The sequence below is a fragment of the Boleophthalmus pectinirostris genome, unplaced genomic scaffold, assembly GCF_026225935.1.
Source record: "Boleophthalmus pectinirostris isolate CB_2022bp ecotype Guang Dong unplaced genomic scaffold, ASM2622593v1 HiC_scaffold_18, whole genome shotgun sequence".
Taxonomy (NCBI): domain Eukaryota; kingdom Metazoa; phylum Chordata; class Actinopteri; order Gobiiformes; family Gobiidae; genus Boleophthalmus; species Boleophthalmus pectinirostris.
In genome coordinates, this window is record NW_026571133.1 from 15,138,314 (window position 1) to 15,161,543 (window position 23,230).

Sequence of the window (23,230 nt, forward strand, 5' to 3'; positions counted from 1 at the left end):
GCTCATATGTGTAGCAGAAGAGTCCTTGAGTTAAGTGTGGAGATAATGGCAGCAGTAATGCATGTAGAGACAATTGAAATCTTCAAATACACTTCTTAAAGTGCTGAAAGTGCCACTCCAACAGCTGCAGATGGAGATGGGGACTTAACATAGAATCAAAGCAAAAGATGAAATTACACATCTTTTTAGTGCATTGATAGCACCCATAATGTATTCCCGATGAGAGGAGCAGTCTGTCACAGTAAATCAGGTGCACCAAGCATAAAGAAATCGTGTTTAGGATTTAGATGTGGAAAGATTCACCATGCAAAGTCCTAGCTCATACTTTTAGGTGTATTTTTGTCTACAGCTTTGATTTGTGTGGTCAGATGCACCAAAACAGCAAACATTTATAATAATTATATAGAAACAAAAGCTTTTGGGATTAGCATCTTTCGGGTTTACCAATGATATATGGTGATGTTTTGTCCTTGGGCAATAAACAACACATATTTAGTTAATTCCAGTCATATTAGTAGATAATAGAGCATTTGGTATGGGCATTTTGGTTGCCTAGCAAATCCAGGGTGATATTGCTCTGTATTTTTTAAATAGATGGATAATCTAGTCCCCACGCCTTCTGAACATGATCATCTATCCCGGACACCTATCATTTACAAACAAAATTACATTTCTCTCACCTCAGATTAACAGAGTTTAGTGCTCCGCTCATTGATTCTGCAGAAATGTGATGTGTTTTTCAATCCCTTGTGATATTTTTTTCCTCGTAGACAGCCATATTTGTTTTGATACGAACAAACCATGCGTGTCCCTGATTGCTTATTCCATCTGTCAATCATGCCCATCTGAAAACAGAGAAATGCACCACTGACCGCATCTTCAGTATTGAAGAAGTGTGTCTTGTGGATCCCAGCAAATATTTTAGTTGGCAGTGACACAAAATAAAAATGTATTCCTAGCTACTATTTTTTTTACTACACTTCACTTCAAGGCTCAAGGCATAGTTGTACTTTGCCCAAGAACTCATCAAACACTATGAACTCGATAAGTAAAACCTGAACCAAGATCATCAAACAATTGAAATGTTTCATGAAACAGTTGAATTCTTTGATGACTGAAACTATTGAATTGTTTGATGATCTTCTCTGGCATCTCTCTATAGGCCTCTGCAACAAATCAAAATTTTAATCACGACTGAGATTAAGTAATTTATATCTCTATTCTTATTCTATCTCTTTTTTAAGGGGGGTCTAAAGCATGTGGTTATAAGCAGAGATCATACTTTGGAGCAAGAAGTGTGAGTTTTAATGTTCAGGAAATGGCTATGGGTGGGCATTATAGATTTCAAAGCGAGAAACAAAATAGAATTGAACATTTTGATTGATCAATATGAGAAAATAATTGCCCAGCCCAAATGGAAACTTCAGAAGCTCACCTCCTTCTCCATGTGCAGCCCCTCTGCGCGGATGTTCCTCTCAAACATCTCCCTCTTTTCTGTCTGAGCGCTGGTTTTCCTGTAGACCAGGATGTAGTCGATCCGTCTCTTCCCATCAGTGAAACACAGTCCGCTAGATTTACCTTTTTCCTGAGAGCGCACACAGCGGTCTAAGTTAAAATACTCACTCACTGAAATGGGTAAGATTATTTCTGACCTCTGTATTACTGGAGTCGGACTTGCTGTTTTCATCTGTTGTGCTCCTGTGGGGGGCAGCGTTGAACAGAGTGGAGTCGTCCTCTGCTCTGGACACACTGCTGCTGTCCTCTGTCCTCTCACTCTCCAACAGAACATTCACATCCTTCACAGCTGCATCAAAAACAAAAAGAGAATAAGAATAAGACTGACATTTTCTAAGCACTCAACCCTCAAGTGCAATACACAAACACAAACACAAACAATACAGGATGACTCGAACATACAGAAATGGATCAAAATACAACCTTGACTGAGCTCATGATGAGGGACCATTATAACAGGATCAAAGGTTCATAAAAGTAAATTTTGCATAATATATCCCCTTCATTGAGATTATTATTATGATTATTTTGTGTTGAAAATTACATTAGATTGTCTAAAAACATTGTCTATTAACATTGTGGTATTGTGGTATTGAAATCAGTATCAAGTTGTAAGTAGAGAACAGTGGCTGGAGATGGGGGTTAGGTGAAAATGGACATTTTCTGGGAGATGCAGGACAGCATAAGAATACAAACATGCATGAATTAATCAGAATACAACTTCAAGAAAGCTTATAATAAGGGAACATTGTTGTAAGAGCCATGTGAGCTAAACATTTGGGACACTGTTAGGGCAAATCTGTTCAGAAGTCATTTAAGTGGTAAAACACAAACAGGATATTGATCAATATAATGAAAGAGGACATAAAGCCATTTAGTGAGAGAGCAGAGGATGTATAGATGTATAGAAGTATAGAAGATGGATGTTTCAATGACAATCATATAAAGTAAAAGTTGTGTTACCGAGGTGTGGTACGTCATCCTGAGTGCTGCTGGAGTCTGGGGGTCCGGCCGTTGACTCCTCCATGATGTATGGGCTGGCACAGGGCGTGGCCAGGGGGCTGGGCAGGGGGCGAGGCTGGGGTCCTGAGGTCTGAAGGGCGGCTCGTCTACGAACCAAAGTCTGCCTCCGAGGCTCACACCCATGAAGAGGGGAACTCACACCTACACACAGGTTCAAGAGATCTTTTATATCATAATCTGGATATCATAAAACTGCTATGGATTTTGTGAATGTGCACCAATTTTTCCCATGTATTTGAGCAAAATATGTCTTTTCTCAACACAGTTATACAGTGTTAATTTAGTGTTAATTATTATTATGCCAATGTATACTTTAGCTTATATTTGGACTACTATGGGGGAACACTATAGCCTCCTGTATTAATGGGTGCATAATGCAATCTTTCTGGTGGAGAATCGGCCACCAGATTTTCTACATGGAGATGTTATTGCTTTGACTGAAATGGAAGAAAGCTACTGACCAACCTAAGACAAACTACAGGTCAGAGCTATAGAGAGATGTCTCCATTCACAGCAAGATAGATGAGTTTAATGTCATACAACATGATAACATCTCCATGGAGAGAAGCAGCACCAGAATACTTAGATTTTAAGCTCTAAAGGGAACATAATTCCTTTACGAAATACTTAATCTGTTCCCATCATTGTTTTGCTGACATCTCGTTTGCATTTAAAGGGCCCATATTATATGATTTTTCTGATCTATATTACAATGTTATTTCCTCATCAAAAAGACACTGAGTTGTGTTGTGTTTCATTCACAATTCTAACACACAAATCCGGCATACTTAGGCTGAGTTCTTCTCTCAAAGAGAAAACACTTGATGTCATGCGGTAATACAGGAAACTCCACTTTGTTTTTTAAACTCCACACACCTTCATTGGAATCATTTAGATAATTGTATCCCTGTTATTAACAATCATTATTGAACAAAAGGTAAAAGGTTGTTAACATGAAAACTACTACATGACATCAAAACCTGGAACAAGGCATTTTGAGCTTTAGGGATGTAGCCAGACTAATAATAAAGGATTACTCACACATGAATGAAACAAAACAAAATGCAATTCCTGGAATGTTTTTGGGGAGGTAAAAACATTCTAACATGGCTTAAAGCTCATAAGAGTCAACATTGCATAGTATAGGACCTTTTAGTGGGCAGGTTGAGTTTGAATCATTCCTATTCTTAATGAGTGGTCACTGAAGACTTTCACATAAGTTCAAACTATGGTTTAATTAAAGAACCATGAGAATAAAGTCAAAGTAAGTACAATTATCATTAGTTTAGCTCTTCTATTTTCTAAATTTAAGTAGTTTTAGATCACACCACTATCTCCAGTGGTGATTTATTGATTTGGTCAGTATCACTAAAGTCCTGAAAGACTATTATCCTCAAATGCACCGCACCTTCTTTACTCTCAGTGGGAGCGCACTCACAATTGGCCCTATTTATCAAACAGACTGCATTCCCCTGAGCGGCGTGATTCACAGCTTAGCAAAACGCCTTAAATCATATGGTTCTAAATGGGCCGATCTGTCCCTCTGTGATTCCAGGGGGAGCAGGTGGGCTACGGGACAGGGGCGGTCTGCACAACATAATGTGACAACAAGAATGATTCAGCAAAAGCATACTGCTGAGTCCTGTTAGAAATATAAGCTGTAAACGCTCTTATTCTAATGCTAATGGTTCAAGACACAAGAGACTATAAATCTTAAGGCTGGCACTCTGTTGTAATGTTAGAAATAAGAGTATAGTATTGAGAGAATGGGCCCAGAAGAAAGTATTTTCTGAATGGCTCCCAAATGCCTCATGTCCGCACTTATTGCTGTTCAAAATGTGGTGTGTAATCACGTCTTTTCCAACATTGTATTTGCTAAGTCGATTTGAGCTGTACAATTTCAGACTAAAGCTGAAGTTTGCCCTTCTGCATTCAAGTTTGGAAGTAACTCTTAGACTTGTCCTATCAAATATAATGTGTATGAAAAATGCTATATTCAAGCTATAGTGATTAAGAGTGAATCAGAATACTCATATAAATATACTCTCTATCCTTCATTCTCCCCCAATTTGCACTACTATGCATATCCATAGACCTCAGAAGGTTCTATACAGTATATACAGAAACATCAAATAACTAGAATAATCAAATAATCCAATAATTAGAGCCTCATTGTGTTGTTCTGATGGTGTGTTTACATACCCAAGAGAAATCTGAGCATCATGTGTCAGTTAATAACTGGATTTTTATACTAATTGTTGTATTTTGGAAGTAAAAGTATGGTACATTTTAAAATAACTCTTTCAATCTTTAATAATTTCTCTAGCATTTTTGTCATTTATGTCATTGCCATTTTGATTTGTCCTTTTTCTTTCTTCTTGATCTGTGTTCTTGATTTGTGAGCAATTTTCCTTTTTAAAACCTGCACAGGTGAGAACAATCCAATCTGAACCACACAAACAAACAAAAATATAGAAAAAAAGTTTTCTCCACATTTCTAACAAATACAAAAAAAAAAACCAAAGATTTGCTTCAATTTGAGCGGCAGCGCTGAGTATCACACAGTTTGACCTGGTTTCAGCAGTAGTACAAAGGAGTCTCATTAAAACACAGAACTGACTTCTATAAATAAGACCTCCCTGTTGACTGGCTCTACACATGTTCACTGCAGTTCCTCCCACATCACGTGTGTCAAACTATTCAAACATATGTATTTTTCAAACATAAGTATTTTTGTCAAAAGCATGTAACTGTCAGCACACTCCAGTTTGGAGAAAAAAGAAGCAGTACCTTCTTTGGATTGAGAATACGCAAACTCACATTGTTTTAATACTAATTTCTATGCTAGGTTTTGTTCAGTTAGTTTCAGTCTGTCTGGATGTTTAATGTTTATTATTATTTGATAATAATTTCAAAGACACCATCCATGTGGACCCACAACTCAACTGGGTGTGTATGTCAAGTAAAGACAATGCAAAAGTTTTAAACCATAGAAATTATATGAAAATCCAATATGATTTAGGTTTGTAGATCTTTTTGTGCATTGAGTTGAACTGTAATATGATCTAAATGTGTCAGCCTCAATATGACGCTCCTTTTATCCACGGCACCCACTAAAATATTAAACACTGATTCATTCAAAATTCAGGCACCTCATTATGAGCATTATATTGTGCACTGAATACTTGGCCTATGACACATTTTAATTCTTTGATTTGAATAAAAACATGGTCATTGTAAGTAGCACCACAGTAAGTGCTGCAACAGTGAATATTTTTAAATGTGTAAATTAAATATTTATAAGTGACCCTACGGCGACAGTGAGTCAGGATTTAAAATGGTTATTTAGATCTGCCATTCAATCTATGCATTTAATAAAATGTGAATCGAGATAGAGATTAATTTCTAATCATCAATGACCATCTTGGGTCTTTTTAATCAAGGTTTGAAGCCAATTATCAATTAGTAAAATTATGCAGTTTGGAACAGATTTTGAAAGGCAGAAATCTTACTATTTATATCTATTAAAGGTCCTATATTACACAAAACTGACTTTTGTGAGCTTTAAGCCATGTTATAATGTTTTTAACTCATCAAACACACCTGGAATTGTATAGTTGTGTTTTGCTTCATTCACACGTTTGAGTAATCCTTTATTATTAGTCTGCCTGCATCTACAAAGCTCAAAATGCTCTGTTCCACCTTGTGTTGTCATGTAATGGTAGTTCCAAGTTAACAGCTACCTTTTACCTTTTGTTCAGTGGGACTCCCAATGCCAGGGCTGAAATGATTTAAATGATTCTAGTGAAGGTTTACTGAATTTAAAAAGACAATGGAGCACTTCCTGCATTAACACATGAGATCACAAGGTGGAACAGATGTTTTTTGTTTTATGAGAAGAACTCAGCCTACACATGCAGGGTTTGTGTACTAAACACGTATGAATGAAACACAACACAATTCCAGGTATGTTTTTTAATGAGGAATATTACAACATAGATCTGGAAATAGTGTAAAACAGGCCCTTTAAATTAAGTATTTATTGTTTATCCTCAAGGAAATTAATGTTTACAATAATACAAAATAAGAATGAATGGAAACTTTGATCAACAAAAATATGTGATTCATTTTTTATCATACAGCCCAGCCCTAATTCAACCCTTGGAGAGGCAGCCACTCTTTCATCAGTCAGTTCCAGGGCAGCTGTGACTATAAACAGTGTCAGGAGTAACTTTAAGCATTTTTAAAAGCCGGCTTGTTTAGCACAATATTGTAAATACAAAACATATTACTTTAGTCAACCAACTGACTGCTCTACACTTTATAGATATGGATCAGTGAGGGAACAGTTTTATTGTCTGCTTTGGCCTCTCTGGCACTTGTAAGATGTAGTTTTGCTCAAGAGTCACCCACTCACTTCTCCAGCACATCACTCAAGAGAAAACCTGAGAACAGTAATGTGGGAGGAATCAAAGATGGAATAATAATCTACATAGATTACATGTGTACAGTCCGTAGTTACAGACAAGAGACAGGAGGTCAATTATAAGTGAATAAAACAAAGGTGCCCCACAATGTTAAACCCAGTCCACACAAAAAGTCAGTTGAAAAGTCAGTGCACAATGTGAAAAAGACAATTACAGAGCAGAGAAGAAAGGATGGAAATTGTGGGGGTTGGAGTAACAATGTGTTGCCAAGGGAATAGGCTTCTTTCATAAGAGAGTTCAACAAGACTTTGGCTCAAAATAATAGTTTGAAGCAAATCATTGGTTTTGAATTTCTTGTTTTAATGGGTCCAAAATGGTAGCAATACAAATTCCACATCAGAAAATAGTTATCGTTCAAAATACAAGCAACTGACATATCCTACCAGAATATTTAAAAAAAAAAATTGACTTGGACTAAACAAAGACAAATCAATAATCAAACAGGGATACAGCAAGAAATAAAGCAGAAATTCCAACTTCTCAAAAGGCTTTAAAGGTTTATGTGAGTGGTGGTTGTTTTAGAGCCAGATGGTACAGATTGACAGCCTCACTTCCACCTGTCTGCCCTGGGGCAACTGTGGCTACTTAAATGGCTCACTAATGGAGTGAATAAGGACTACAGTGAAGTGTCAGGTATTATTAAGGTTTAAAATACTGTGCAGATTGTATTATTATTATTATGTGTTGCCATTAGACAATGGTGCGTTTTACCCTTTACCTAGTTTTTGCCTTATCGGTGTATTACAAAGGATTAAAATAAATGTAATAAACAGTCATCTTGAAATAGTGAGTTTAGGCTACGTTTATAGTTTAATAGTTTAATATATTTTCTTTTTCTACACATAAAAATGTAAACTTGGGCTACTTGATTACATGTAGCCTACAAAACCATACATTTCATAAAAAATAAATATGTAATATAATATAATATATGTACTATAATGTGTAATGGGGCACCATTTGTTAGCTGGTGTGAGGCTCTGAACTGCTATGTGTCCCTATTGGAGATGAGAGTGATTTCGCGCCTTGTGTTTGACACACACCAAAGACATGACCCAGTTCTCCCTCCTCCACATCGCACCACAGGGAAGTGAATGACAAAAACATATTCATGGACTACAGACAGCTGAAAATTAGCGAGAGAGAGGTGCTTATGTGAAGGTCAAATGCTCCCGGATAGTGCAATGAGTGGAGTGAGGTGATGACAAAAATAACCAAAGTCAATGGAAACTCACCGCATCAAATAGGAGACTGGTTGCAGCTTGTTCCATCTCCAAATGAGCAAAACCTATTAAACTACGCCTGGCCGCTTCTGCATAGCCCCCTAACCCAAAATAACCTTGCAAAATCATAACAAATAAACACCACGCATGCCTGCATCTCCTACTCCTCTCCCCTCCTCTTTAAGCTCATCTTGTATCTGTCAAAATGTCTCAACATCAATGATAGTAAATGACCAAGATACTCAAATCCAGTCTGTATGAAAAAAGAAGCATGAGCAGAATGTTTACGGTGAGAGAGAAAGAGTGCAGTGCAGTCCTCTGGGTCGACCAATCATGGAGCTCACTGGTCTGACAGGAGCCAATCAGAATAAAGCAGCATTGGAGCCGCGGGTAGTGTTGCGGTAGCTGCAAACACAGACAGGTGGCAGTGACGGCAGCACTTTGGCACTGTGGGTCGGAGGCATGGGGCAATGTTGTGAGGAATGCTGAGATTGTTGGATCTTTTGACTCAGAAGGAAAAATTTAATTAACCAAACTGTGCAAAGTGGATCTCTCAAAATGTACTGTCTTTTTATAGGATTGTTTCTTTTTGGCAAGAACTTGAAAAGTAAAATTTAAATGACTATTTTGGACCTCGACAAGCAGAAAGAATCAGATGCGTCTATAACTTTATACTCCACATCCTCTATTCTCATAACACCTTCATGTTTTCTTTCACATCTATTCATGTGATTCTTTTTGCTGTTATAGACAAGATTTTGAGGACTTTTGACCATTCAAAAGATAATATTTTTTGTTTGAAATTATTAATTACAATGGCCTGAAGCCCATGGAGAACTGATCACTTGTCTTCTTCTTAGCCTTCTGTGATTATCATTCTATCCATGTATTCCCTATAACTCCTCTGTACATGTCCAAATTATCTCAATCTGGAATACACGACTAACACAGAGGTGTTTGCCTGCGAACCCAAAGGTTTAAGATGCTGCTGTGGTGTCCTTTGGCAAGGCACTTTGCCTTCAGCATCTGCATACAGTGATAAATGAGTGTGTGGATGTTAAAGTGCTCAGTAGAGGTGGAATGGTGCTTTATAAATTGAGGTCTTTAACCATTTACTGACATGCCCTTGAGCAAGAAATTCGCTTTGTATGAATAACTGTGGAAAAGATGGTTGGCCAGCAATGTCCTACTATAAAAGTACTATAACAATAATAACTATGGTAAAATTTAGTCTGTCACAATACAGTATTTACCATAATCAAGCCAAGATCATGCAGAGATCATGTCTCACTCTGGCCACTATGCTCACTGACTGTGTCTCTCACAGAACAATGTGAATGCGAATTCAAGGAGCTCCTGAGAACCCAGCTCAGGGAAGAGCCCCTTGCAAACTTCTTTTGGATGAGGGGCTGTGGAGGGGTTAGAACAATTTTCCAATGGTCATATGACCATGGACTTTTAATATTGTATTTTAATAACTCTTGTCTTAATTCAATTTTTTGTATGTAATTATATTTAAAGGAAGGGGGGAAAAGTCATTGTTCTATAAATGGACTGGAAAAATAGCTTTGGGGATTTAATATTTATTGTCTGTAACTTTTATTTGCACTAATAATAAACTTTTTTGTACTTAACGTTTGAGCAATAAAGGGGTAAATAATTAATATCTGTGATTCATTAATGATACTACTACTACATAAGTATTTCTGCCATTTATTTAATGCAGCTAATTTTTTATGATACTGTTTATTTAATGATCCTGCTTTTGAGGGTTATTGTGTCATACAGTAGTTTCAATATTATTGTTTACTGTCATATTTTCAGTATTGCACTTCAAAATGTATGTTATTATGACAAGCTTCGGTACTAGTACTTTTACTAGTTTGCAGATAAGTGTACTCACTGGAGCTGTCACAGATGGTGTCCTGGCTGGAGGTGGACAGGGGGGTGAGGGAGAGGGAGGCTGGGCAGGACACAGCCTCCAGTCTCTCGCTCAGGACAGGCAGAGCGGAGCCTTCAGACCGAGCAGTGTCAGGACTGGGCAGGTTAGCACTGCTCTCTGTCAGGGGGCTGTTCCAGTGGGAGAACTCAATAGCCACCTGCCCTCCGAGGTCAAATCCTGCATCACACAAAAAATAAAAATTTGGTAAAATGGTAAATGTCACATTATTATATAGCGCTTTTCCACCTTCAGATCACGCACCCATTCACACACATTTACACAAACATTCACATAAACATTCATACACCAGTGACCATAGATACTGGGGGCAAGTGAAGAGGTGAGCTTTAATGTCAATATAACCCTTGTTATTTAGCCATAGCAGGACATTCCAGACAAAACAATAACATCTCCATGGAGACAAGCATGTGATTGACCTTCCACCAGAAAAGTTACACTGTGCACCTTTAATGCAAGCCATCACTTAAAAAAGCTTTCTGAGTACTACCAAATCTAAACCAAACCTTGAACAGAACTGCACCATTTCTACAGCAGAACAAAAACTGAACAGGAAATTACTAGTTGTCTCTTTGGATCTCTCTTTTGGCAATATTTTCTCAACTATGTCTCCCTCTAGTGGTAGACCAAGCTCTCACATAAACGTTGATCCTATTGCAGAACATCAAATTATTACATCGCCTGTGAAAAATGTATATTGAAATGTACATTGGAGATTCTCTGGACCAAATCAAACTATTGTAACTTTGATTAAAAGTGATGTGTTGTCTCTCTGAACGGTTCATTTGTGAGGGGTTTGGACTGATCCCAAACAGATAATGAACTGCACTGGGCAAACTGCTGTTTCACTGCACAATGACAACTGACTTTAAATCACCATCTGCACCCGAGAATGCCCCCACTTCAGCTCACTCCGCCAACAGCTTCATTTCAAAACAGTAAAAACTGTTAAAGGTCCTATATAATGTGAAATTGACTTTAAGCCATGTTATAATGCTGTTACCGCATCACAACATACCTGGAGCTGTGCTTTGTTTCATGTTTGAGTAATCCTTTATTAGTCTGTCTACATCCCCAGAGCTCAAAATGCTCTATTCCACCTGGTGATGTCATGTAATGGTTTTCAAGTTAACAGCTCCTTTTACCTTTTGTTCAGTAGAGATTGGAAATTCCAGACCTGAAATTATCCAGATGATTCTAGGTGAAGGTGTATTCAGTTTAAATACACCATGGAGAACTTTCTGTATTACCACATGACATCACAAGGTGGAACAGAGTGAGAGAAAAATTCAGCCAAAAATATGCAGGGTATAGCGGTTAAACATGTGTGAATGAAACAAAACTCCAGGAAGGTTTTTGATAAGGAATCAACATTAGCGTAATATGGGTCCTTCAAAGATAAAAAAAAAATACTTTACCCATTTATTTATAAATATATTCATAATTTTTTTGGAATGGAAAGGCTGCATATTTCCTTTTTGAGAACAAGGCATTCATTTCTTTGGTTGACAAGCTGTAATCCTTGAGTCTGTGTCAACTCAAGTCACCTCTAGACTTAAGTTTTTTCTTAGTGTGGGATTTTTTAGCTGAACCACAACAAACAACTAAAACTGCTTTTAGGGGAAATATACAGCACAGAGGACATGTGTTAGAGTCCAGTGTAACTACTGAACCCACCACACACACAAAGCCTTACATCAGCACTGAACAAACTCAATCAATATGTGAGCTGAGGAACACCTGCCCCACCTATTCGTGCAGGATATCCTACTGCAGGAAAAGGGAGAAAGATGAGGCTCATATAAAACACTGCATAAAGGGGTTTCACTGAGGAGAGCTGGGTCTCCCCGAAATAATGATCCAGTCAGCACCTGCAGGGACTGGGGCAGAGGAGACTTGATTTGCTCTCAGGAGAATGAACTCAGCAAGAACAACTGCACAGGAAATGTAGGAGAAAAACTTTAGGGTTTGGTATGACTGGCTTTTGCAGCTGCCTTATTCAGTAATGGGCAGAGTTAGTAAAACAGGATATTGACCTTACATGGCAAAAAACAAATGGATACTTGGCTTTATGTAAGTCTCAAACCTGGTAGGCTAGGTTTAAGATCTTCATAAATCTCCAAAGTCTGTAACCACAGCTGTCCTGGGACAGAGTAACAAAAGATGGTGTGTCATTATGCGGCCTCCCATTACAAACGGTCATATATACTGGCTGGATAGATGTCTATCTAATATAAGAGAAAGAGATTTAATTGGTGATTTTAAAAAAAATAAAATCTTAAAGGTGCACAGTGTAACTTGATTGACTGCCGCGGCTTGATCACATGTAGATGTTAATGTTTTATCCTGCAATGTTTCTCCATTGAGACAAGCAAACCACATAATTTAATAAATAGAAGACATATCTGTTTAATGCCATTGTGGAACATCCCACGCAAAGCAATAACATCTCCATGGAGACAAATTGATGGCAAACCCTCCATCAGAAAAGCTGTGCAGTGCACGTTTAATGCTGGGATTTTGTCATTGGTTTTGGATAACTGGAACATAGGTCTAAACAATCATAGTATTTTATATTTATGTTACATTTTGTTACATTTACATTGTCTTTATCTAAAAAACTTATCATTAACAAACAAAATGGCTGCCTGTCTGTAGTTTTATGGCCCACATTACGAGCCTCATCGCCTCGCTCAAAGTCACCTGAGGGACAGAAGAGGAAATCTACACCTGCGCTGTATCCAGATGACCTCCAAAACCCCCACGTGTGCAGCCTTGTACTGTGTACTGTGTAATAAGCACTATACAGTCACAGTAATCAGAAAATACTGCCTGCCTAGCTCCCTGAGAGGAAGACCCAAAAGGCTACGGGACCTCCATACCCTCCCCCAGGTCTCTCAGGTAAGTATCCCAGAGCAGGTGCACCAATCTGGGCCATGCTCTGCACCATGCACCCATAGGCACCTGAATGTATGTAGTCTAATAATAAAATAATGAGAACAAGTGGGGAAGACCTGTTTCCCCAAACAAGTGTAGACAGAGAGAAAAAGTCTGACACAGCAGAAAATCAATGCATGAATGATGTTCCTGTAATCAATACTGTACAAACACATTGGCTCATAGTTGGAAAGCAAAGTTTACAGCAAGATTCTTTATTTATTTTTGATTTCTAATTATGACACAAGGCAGTTTTCTTCTGTTTTACACATCTAGTGTTTCAATATCAATATTTATCAACTGAAACCTTTCATTCCACGTAAGGGATTTTTTTCAGATTCACTGTGGACATAAACAGTACATAAAGCAGAATAAAGTTCTGCTCTATCAGCAAAGGCACAAGATTCAGCCTTATTTTATTGGATCATGAATCAATGTATATGACCTTGTAACAATATCAAATTTTACTATTAAGGTTAAACATCACAATTTTTACATTCAGTCACAATATTTACATATAATTACGGATACCAAACATGAATAATTTTCTTTCATTTGCATGATATATTTCCATTCTTCTAGTATGTGATCAGCTTGAATGTTAAAGTGAAGTTAATGTGACGCAGCATTATCCAGAGTCAGACTGAATTAAATTACTGCATTTTTCTTCTTACATGGTCATGATTATTCATTGTTTAGTCCTTACAGCTACCACCACATCTTGAAAGCTAAGCAGAGCTGGGCCTGGTTAGTACTTGAATGGGATCTTTTAGGAGGGTGTCACAGTAGGTTACCAGTGGCTGTAGTTGAAGCTGATGTTATATACATAGGCAAGACACTTCACTCACATTGCCCAGTATGAATGTTGTGTGTGAGTGATTGGCAGCCTTGCTTTCGTCAGTCTTCCCCAGGGCAGTTGTGATTACAGTTGCTTACCACCTCCGTGTGTGGGAAGAATGAATAATGCACAAAATTGTAAAGCAAATTTGAGAATCTACAAAAAGTGCTATAAAACTAATGCATATTTTGAGCTGTATAATCACTGTTGTTGATAAAATGAATAATTATGACATCCCTGCATGCAACCATGAAACAAGATTTGACTTTCACCTTTGGTTCCCTAATTCATTTCAGACTTTCTATGGCCAGTTACTTGTTTGCATAATTTCATTTTTTTGACTGTGCGTTGCATACATGTTTTAAATGCATAACTTTAGATTTTCTTTAGATTCTACCCTCTGATCATTAAGAAATGTTGCAAATTAATCCTACAACCCACGAAAAAAAATTGACTATAGCTGGCTGATGGTGTATGTAAAACTTTGTATTTGACTATATGAGCAGTTAATTCTCTGCTTCGTGACTTTCCCTGTTAGCGCTTATAGATTTGTGTGTGACAGGAGTTGCTCGGTCACTTTGTTTTGTTGTTCTCTCAGAGTTGAAACAAAACCACAGAATCATCCGTCACTCACCGATAGTGATCTGACTGACGCAGCTGTAGAAGGTCCCGCTGGACGCATTGTAGCTGCCACTGCTCGGCTCTCGGTCTGAAACAGGGAAACACATTTAAACTGAAAATAGCTGAAGTACAAAGTTACAAGTAATCTGAAACTAATGCAAGTTAATGTGAGGTTTAAAGAATAGACCAGAAGTAGGGGCATGATCTCAGTAGTAGAAATATCGATATTCGTGCATTAAATACCAATTTTTTTTATTCAGCAATTCAAATAGTTCTCAAAGAGTTGTAAGTGTAATGTTAGGGGAAGAAATGGCTCAGTGATTTGAGCAATCGATCAGAGCTACACCGGCATTCTGTTATTGTGTCCTTGGGCAAGACACTTCACTCTTCTTGCCTTTGTATCTTACTCAACAGCAGTGTAGAGTGAAAAAATAATGAACAGAGTTTATTGTTTTAAGGGTTAGTCAGGCTTGAATCAACACAAATATAAGTAACTTTTGATCCCATGGTGGTGTCATGTCATATTTACATTACACACTGATAGTGCCTGCATGTTGCTGAGTGGCAAATATAATATCTTATAATTGCTTTGTAGTGAGTCCTGGAGCGCCTGAACAAAAGCGCTGACTGTTCATGTCTCTGTGTTACATGTGCACAGGACACTCGCCCCTTTAATAACTGCTCCAGTGTGGGGCACCTTGCAGCTCCTCTTTGTTATTGGGGCCAACTGTAAAAACTGGTTCTGGAGCAGTCATATCAGATTAATGCTTGGCCTGGTTCAAAAACTTTCTCAAAGTTGGAAAAAGAGAGGAAGCTGGTTAGGAGGAAGGTTTAGAAATATGTGCTTGTAGTTTCAGCAGACTACTACAAAATTTCTCATCTGTTTATTAGTAGCTATAGAGATGCCCAACTTTCTCCCCAGACACCTCATCTCTGTTACTCTGTATCAATGCATATAAAGCATACAAACAGAACTAATTTGATGAGGGGATCTCACAGCTCCTTTACGATCATGAAAATTGTATTGTGAAATGTATTATTACTATTATGTGTCATATATTATTGCACACTTTAATGAAAGAGAGACTGAAAGTAGAAATTACATTAAATCAAATGTTCGAAGGTGAAAATATAAAACACTTGGATCTCTCTAAAGAACAGTATCCAGTCTAGTGTAAAGTGTCTTGTCATTGCTGTCTATAGAGTCGGGGACATTTAACATTATTTGGGGCTGATAATTAAAAGATCACAAGGCTAACACAGCACAGTATGCACTGATAGAAAGCCACTCACTTCCATTATGAATTTTAGTATTGAAATTTGCTAGTTTACCTATTTGGCCATGAATGGGTTAAAAATTATTTATTCCTACCTGTAATACAGTCACACAATTTTAATCACAGCACAGCACCATGGTAACAGGACTGTAATAGGATGGAAATATAATAACCAAAACTGTATTTAATTACATAACTAACTTGAAAACTTGAAAACTACTACTTGACTTGTGGAGCAGAGCATTATGGGCTTTGGACTAATAGACTAATAATAAAGTTACTTAGAGTTGATCAAACATGTGAATGAAACAAAAAAAAAAAACAACTCCAGGTATGTTTTTGATGAGGTAACAACATTTTAACATGTCTTAAAGCTCACAAGAGTCAATTTTGTGTAATATCAAATCTAATTCTAATCTGAGAACCCACACAGACACATCTGTCATTGTAATTTATTGCATACTTATATAATGAATCCAAACTGTAGCCCTAAAATCTGTTTGAAGAAAATGCATAGTTGGTATTTTCTTGGTAATAATATAGAAATTACAAAATGCATTTATCCCTTGTTAGCATACTATACTATCATCATGCCATTACTGAGCTGTTAAATAAAGCACTGACCACACTTCAAATGCGGAAGATAGATTAAAGCATTGTTCTACTGCACCTGATATAGACTGAACACTTCACTCAATCCAAATTTACAGTCACTCTTTGAATTCTAATGGGCACTTTGCTTATGCCTAGACCTGCACTAAAACTGGCCCGCCTGACCTTGGTGATAAATTATGCACATGGCACTAACTTAGGTCCCATATGGCCGTAAACATTGTACATTTTCCCCTTGTTTGTTGGTTCTTATCTGTAAAACGTGGAGCCATTTGGACTGAAGCTGAAAAGACAGTGTCAGTGATTAATGCCTACTCACTGCTGCAGGAGATTTCTGTTGATTTGGCTGAAAACGAGGGCACTTTTACACAAAGAAATTCAAACCCTAGTTGAACACTCTGGGGTCTTATGTTATTGGAAATAAGAAGGTTTCATGTTGAAACAATCACAACACTGTAAAATTATTTGACTGGTTTTAGTAAAAGATTAGTTTTCAGATATCGATGTAATCCTTTAGCTGTTTAGTTGACCAAAAATTGTATTAGTCGGTTATTTTTATTTAAATTATGGATATATTTATACTAGACAACTCCTGAAAGAGGGTATGGAGTTAGCAGAGTGAGTTTAATTTATCTTTTTGTGTTGAATAAATACACTGTTCCCTAGTACTATTCTGTATACATTGTTTATTATGAACTCCCATGCAGTTGTAGTCTTGTGATTACAGTCTGGGTCAGATCCATGGCCAGATCATAGAGATACTGAACAATTTTGAGAGTTTTTGCCACACCCCATTTTTAGCAGACAAATCAATAGGCTTTTTTCTTTAGTCAAACAAGAATTTCTTTTGTCTGCTACAGTCCTATTGTAATGGTCTTACTTCAAATGGCACATAATTTTAGGACTAGAGAATACACGACTGAAATAGTCAAATAATGTAGGAGGTATCCGTCCTCATCCACCACTTTAGATGGGAATAAAGCTGGCCAAATTCTGAATTTACTCATTTGCATAAAGATTTTCATGTAGGAGTGTTTTTGTAGAATAATACATAATAATAATTGTAGAAATGACAAATAAAATATCCAAGGTACATTTAAATATATTACAAAACATTGACTCTTGTGAGCTTTATGCCACACTACAATGTTGTTACCTCATCAAAAATATACTTGGAGTTGTGTTTTGTTTCATTCACGCAATAACACTTTATTATTACTCTGTCTACATCTCCAAAGCTGCAGATGCTCTGTTCTATGTTGTGACGTCATGAAGCAGTAGTAGTTTTCAAGTTAAGAGCTCCTTTTACCTTTTTTCAGTAGAGATTGACAATTCAGGGGTTAAAATTATTCACATGATTCTAGTGAACCTGCATGGAGTTTAAAAACACAGTGGAGCACTTCCTGTATCAGAGTGTTTTCTGTTTGAGAGAAGAACTTTGCCTAAACATGTTGGATTTGTGTGTTAAATATTTGTGAGGAAACAAAATTATATCATAGATGAGATATTAGTGTAATATGGGTCCTTTTATACAAGAGAATATGCTATGAGTTCTCAAGTAATATGAACAGAGCTGTACATTTGAATACTATATTGTGTTACTGTTGTCACATCACTGTTGCATATTTAATGCAATGAAGTTTTGTATCAGTACTGTTTTTGTGTCCTTGGGCAACACACCAACATCACCCACACTGTCACACTGTTATGAAAGCGTGGGTGAGTGGTGGTGGGTGAAGTGGTTGTTAGACTCAGTGCAGATTGGCTGCTGTGTTTTATTTTACTTTTTTGTCAGTCCTTGGGCAGCTGTATCTATTAATATCTTTAAACCACAGATCAGGAAAAATGAAAGAATATTGGCTGACTTTGTTTTACACACATACACTACAAATCAAGCAAGCCATTATTAATATCAACTACCAAATGTTTGAAATCCTGAATAAGTGATCTAATTAACAGTGAACATTATAATATTACAATTATAATATTACTGCATGAGTTGCGATTGATAATGACAGATGTCTGATGGGGTCTAAGTTTTAACTTTTAATTCAATAAACTATTCAACACAAGACGTCACTCATTTTACCATCTCTATGTAAATATCAGATGGCTGAAAAAAAACAGTATTAAAGAATCATTTTAAGTTTGTCATCAAAGTTCCACTATTGAGTTTTAGTTGAGATAACTATATTGATTGGTCGACAGATTGACTTTTTTTTCTGAGCATATGCAGAGTACAAAGAAATGTCTACATTTTTCAATTTAAATAGCAAATATTTACAATTAAATGTGGATGCCATCCTGTCATTCCAACACATACATTAATTGTTTTTGTTTGTACATTTTAGATACTACCTTATTCTTTCTTAATTTTTGTTACTTACAACATATAGAACAGATTCACACGTAACAACATTTAGATCATTTCTATATCAAATCTTATTTCAGGGGCAGGTCATTTTAAAATAAATAAATTAAGACAAGAAACAGCAGACAGACAATTATCCATATTAAAACCAGTATCAACATTTTAGCAGTGAAGTCATTTAAACTAATGTGCATATTGATTTTACAGCTCTAACCTGCAGACCCTGAGGACAGCCTGGTGGTGAGGGTGCGTTGGGGGCTCCTCTGTGGTGTCCCGGGACACAGTGCCCTGCCCTCGTCCTGACAGTGCACACAGAAAAGAGGGCTTCGCTCTGGGCTGTCTCCACTCTTCCTCCTCTGCTCTGGCCCTGAAGCCTGGATCCTCATGGCTGCTCCTCTGGTTGCCGGGGCAGCCGCAGCATCGTGCTCTAGCATCCTCCTCTGCTCGCCCCTCTCTCCATCTGAGCCAACCCGTACAGCACTGCTACAAACTACAGCACTGGCTCAAGCTCCACCCCTCAGTGTCAGTGTCGTTTTGTAATTTGTATTGTATTGATTTTACATTTGCAACTCATCCCAAATCTTACAGTATATTGTCCTTCACTAGTACATTTAACAAGGAAAGCAGAAAGAAATTAAAAGTGTACTATGTAACTTTTCTGGACGTGGGTACACTACCTACTTCCGTTTATGGAGATGTTTGCTTTGGTGTTCTACAGTATGGCACTGAGCTTCTCTATGATGCCATCAGGCCAAGTTGCAGGTCACACGCAATAAGAATGAATAGTTCTTTTTAGCAATAATAACACAAGTAACTGGATTAAGATATGTAAATTTAGTGGCTTGCTGTGGACCATTAAAGGCAACGTAATAACATCATAGAGACAAGCAGGTGTACCCCCAGTAAAAAAGTTACAGGTGCATCTTTAAAAAAATAAATTAATTAATTAATATGAAGAATCATAAATATGTTCCCATATTTTCATGTATTTTACACGCATTTCAGATTTACATGTGTATATAGTAGATGAAAAGTATAGGCTCAGATAGACTACTACCACAATGCTCTGTCTAGGGATTCATTTATAGATCTCAAACTATCAATCAATAAGTATACTGTACATCTGTAAGTAAAACCAGCCTACCTTGGTTAGCTTGATGGGGGGATACCAATGCCCCCAGACTCTACTGAAGGGCCCAGAGGTGAGATTTTCTTACTGTGAGGCTGGGAAGCTAACCAACATCATGCTTCTGACAACAACAAAAACACGGTTAATCAAAGTAGAAATAGTGGCAGCAATTCAACTAAAAACAACTTGGACTGTTACATTATAGACATTTTGCAGAAGCCAGTCTTTGGTGCCCCCCTAGTGGCTCTATAGTCTTGGTGCATGGAGTTAAAAAGCCCTAAGTCCTCTGAAGGCGGGAATATTATGCATAAATTAAAAAGATGAGCGCTAGGACTGCTGTTTCCCCGGCTCCTGAAATTGGCATTGAAGAACAGATCAAAAACTAAGGACAGTTTTACCTTCTGGGACAAGAAAGTAGCCTATACGGGTAGAATTATTATTATTATTATTATTATTATTATTATTATTATTATTATTATTATTATTATTATTATTATTATTAATAGTAGTAGTAGTAGTAGTAGTAGTAGTAGTAGTAGTAGTAGTAGTAGTAGTAGTAGTATAGGCCAATTTGTGTGCATATTCTGTAACTGATCTGAGGCGCCACGGCAGACAATTGATTCCATTTAATTACTTGGCATTGTAATTTACAAATGTGTCCAGCAGATGGCATAGTTTCACTAAAGTTAAGCATGTTATGAAAGGTGACTGGGTTCGTTTGAGGCCACCTCCTCTTCAGCATGGTCATAAGGAGATGATACAATGACCTACAGCAAAACAGCCCCTACAGTTCGAAAAAGTCAAAATGGAAATCTTAAATTTCAGAGGTGAGTGTTTTAATCCTACATTTACATGTACCACACACTAAAGAATCCATAGAGGGCGTAGTATTATCTTATTTTCTCATCACAAGTGAAAGTGGGCCTCTTCATGTATAGAGTTGAAGTGTGACTCAGTGCTGCACGTGCCTGGTCTGATGAGTCCATGAGTCACGCCTCTGATATGCTTTAGGTCTAGGTTCCCACTCACTGGATTGTAGCCTACTGTACCTCATTGATCATTGATTGACCAGCCAGTACAGCATTACAAAGATTACTCACATAGATAAGCAATTTAATGGGCCAATGAAGAGGTCAAGGACGGAGAGTTTCAGACACACAGGCTAATTGAGGGCTGCTTTGTCAAAGGTCACGGGGACTGACTGGCTGTTAGATTTGCAGACTGGCCTATAAACTCTGATTTGATTTCTGGGTTAAAGGTGCATTGTGTAACTTTTGTGATTGAGAATGAAACTCCATGGAGCTGTGTTTAATGCTGTGTTGTAAATTAATTTTGATTTCTGGGTTAAAGGTGCATTGTGTAACATTTCTGATTGAGAATGAAAGTCCATGGAGATATGTTTAATGCCAAATTGTGGAACATTCCGTGCAAAGCAATAAGATCTTACAGAGTCAAGCAACACCTTAAAGCAGTGTTCAGTTTTGTAATACTACTACTAAACTACTACTACTAAACAATAAATGATGGCTTTAATACACAATAGCCAAAAAAAAACATTAAAGGGTCCATATTATGCATTTTTTTATCTCTGTTATAATTGTGTTTCCTCATCACTTTTGTTTTGTTTTGTTCACACATGTTTAACACACAAAATATGTATAGAGTCCTTCTCTCAAACAGAAAACACTGTTCGACCTTGTGATGTCCCATGATAATGCAGGAAGTGCTCCATTGTGTTTTTTAACTCCATACACCTTCACTTGAATCATTTAGATAATTTCAGACCTGGAATTGCCCATCTCTACCATACAAAAGGTAAAAGGAGCTGTTTACTTGAAATTTACTGCTTCATGACATCACAAGGTGGAACAGAGCTTTTGGAGAGGTAGACAGACTAATAATAAACACTTAAACACTCAAACGTGTGAATGAAACACAAGACAACACAACTCCGGGTATGTTTTTGAGGAGGTAACAACATTCTGACATGGCTTGAAGCTCACAAGTGTCAATGTCGCATAATATAGCATCTTTAAAGAAGGACCTTTAAAGAAACTGAAAGTGCTCATGGGAATTTTATGGGTCACTCCAGTGAGGAAAAAATAACTTTTGACTTACTGTCTGGTCTGAGCATGTGACCAGCAGTTTCTACAGTTCCACTTATACTAATCAGATCTGCACTGTGCGATGCAACTCATATTCAATATTACACTGGTCCAACACTGAACTGAAAAGTTTAAATGGAAGATTCAAAGTGATAACCTTGAACTATGTCTTCACTATAAGTATGACTGAAGAGTGAATGTAGTCAAATGTATGGCAACTTCAAAGGTACACTGTGCAACTTTTCTGGTGGAGGGTCCCCCAACTGCTTGTGTCTATGGAGATGTCATTGCTTGCCTGGAATGTTCCACTGGATGACTTTAAACATTTCTATTTAGCATTTATTCATTATAGGTATTTCTATTGCTCAAAAATAGTGACAATAATACCTCCTGTGAATAGGGGTGACTCTCCACAGATCTGAATTGTAATGTAGGTGCTTGTCTCTCTTGTGATATAGATAGGTTTAATCGATACTGTGAAACATTCTAGACAAAGCAATAATATTTCCATTGAGACATCAAGTGGCGGACCGTCCACTAGAAATGTTACTCAATGTACCTTTAAGAGTCTGTACTTTTTTGGGTTTTTCATTTCAGTTCATGGATCTTGATTTCATTTTTATTTGAAACACAAGAGCCATAATATGTATACTCTCTATGCATTATGGTACTTTCAGTGACCTCTAGTTTCACATCCTGCTGCGGTCCTGCATAGTCACAGTGATTTTGGTGAAAAACACATACATCCGTAATAGGGGCACTCAGAGTCCACCAATGAAAGCGGGAGTTTACATTTGCACATAAAACACTGATGCAACGCTTTGAAACGGGTTGCAACTTGTTACAAAATGTACCTGTCCACTTATTGCAAAGTGATTTCAGCATCAAAGTGATCTAAGAATAGCTGTGACTATTTGGTATTGATTTATGTAAAAAAATAAGAATTATACTGTGACAATAGAGAAGACTAGACAAAGAGTGCATTATTTAAAATTGGCTGGTGTGACGCACAGGAATAATGCAGAAGAGGTCAATGTGAGTATCAGCTATTGTTGTGTCATTCATGGGAAATACAAGTTTACCAGAAAATCATATATAAATAAAGTAAGTAAAAATGAAAATGAAAAATGAA

The 23,230-nt window shown here is 37.3% G+C and overlaps 1 protein-coding gene across 1 annotated transcript in view; it reads right to left on the reverse strand.

The window, feature by feature from the left end:
* LOC110161428 (anoctamin-4-like) overlaps nt 1-19,576 on the reverse strand; it is a 52,150-nt gene extending 32,574 nt beyond the window's left edge. The window contains exons 1-6 of the mRNA XM_055154067.1: nt 19,079-19,576; nt 14,618-14,692; nt 10,152-10,367; nt 2,479-2,679; nt 1,653-1,804; nt 1,436-1,585 (exon numbers count right to left, since the gene is read on the reverse strand). Coding sequence (XP_055010042.1) covers nt 1,436-1,585; nt 1,653-1,804; nt 2,479-2,679; nt 10,152-10,367; nt 14,618-14,692; nt 19,079-19,298 — 1,014 coding nt within the window. The 5' untranslated portion in view covers nt 19,299-19,576. The remainder of the gene's footprint in view (nt 1-1,435; nt 1,586-1,652; nt 1,805-2,478; nt 2,680-10,151; nt 10,368-14,617; nt 14,693-19,078) is intronic.
* Between the last annotated feature and the right edge of the window lie 3,654 nt (nt 19,577-23,230).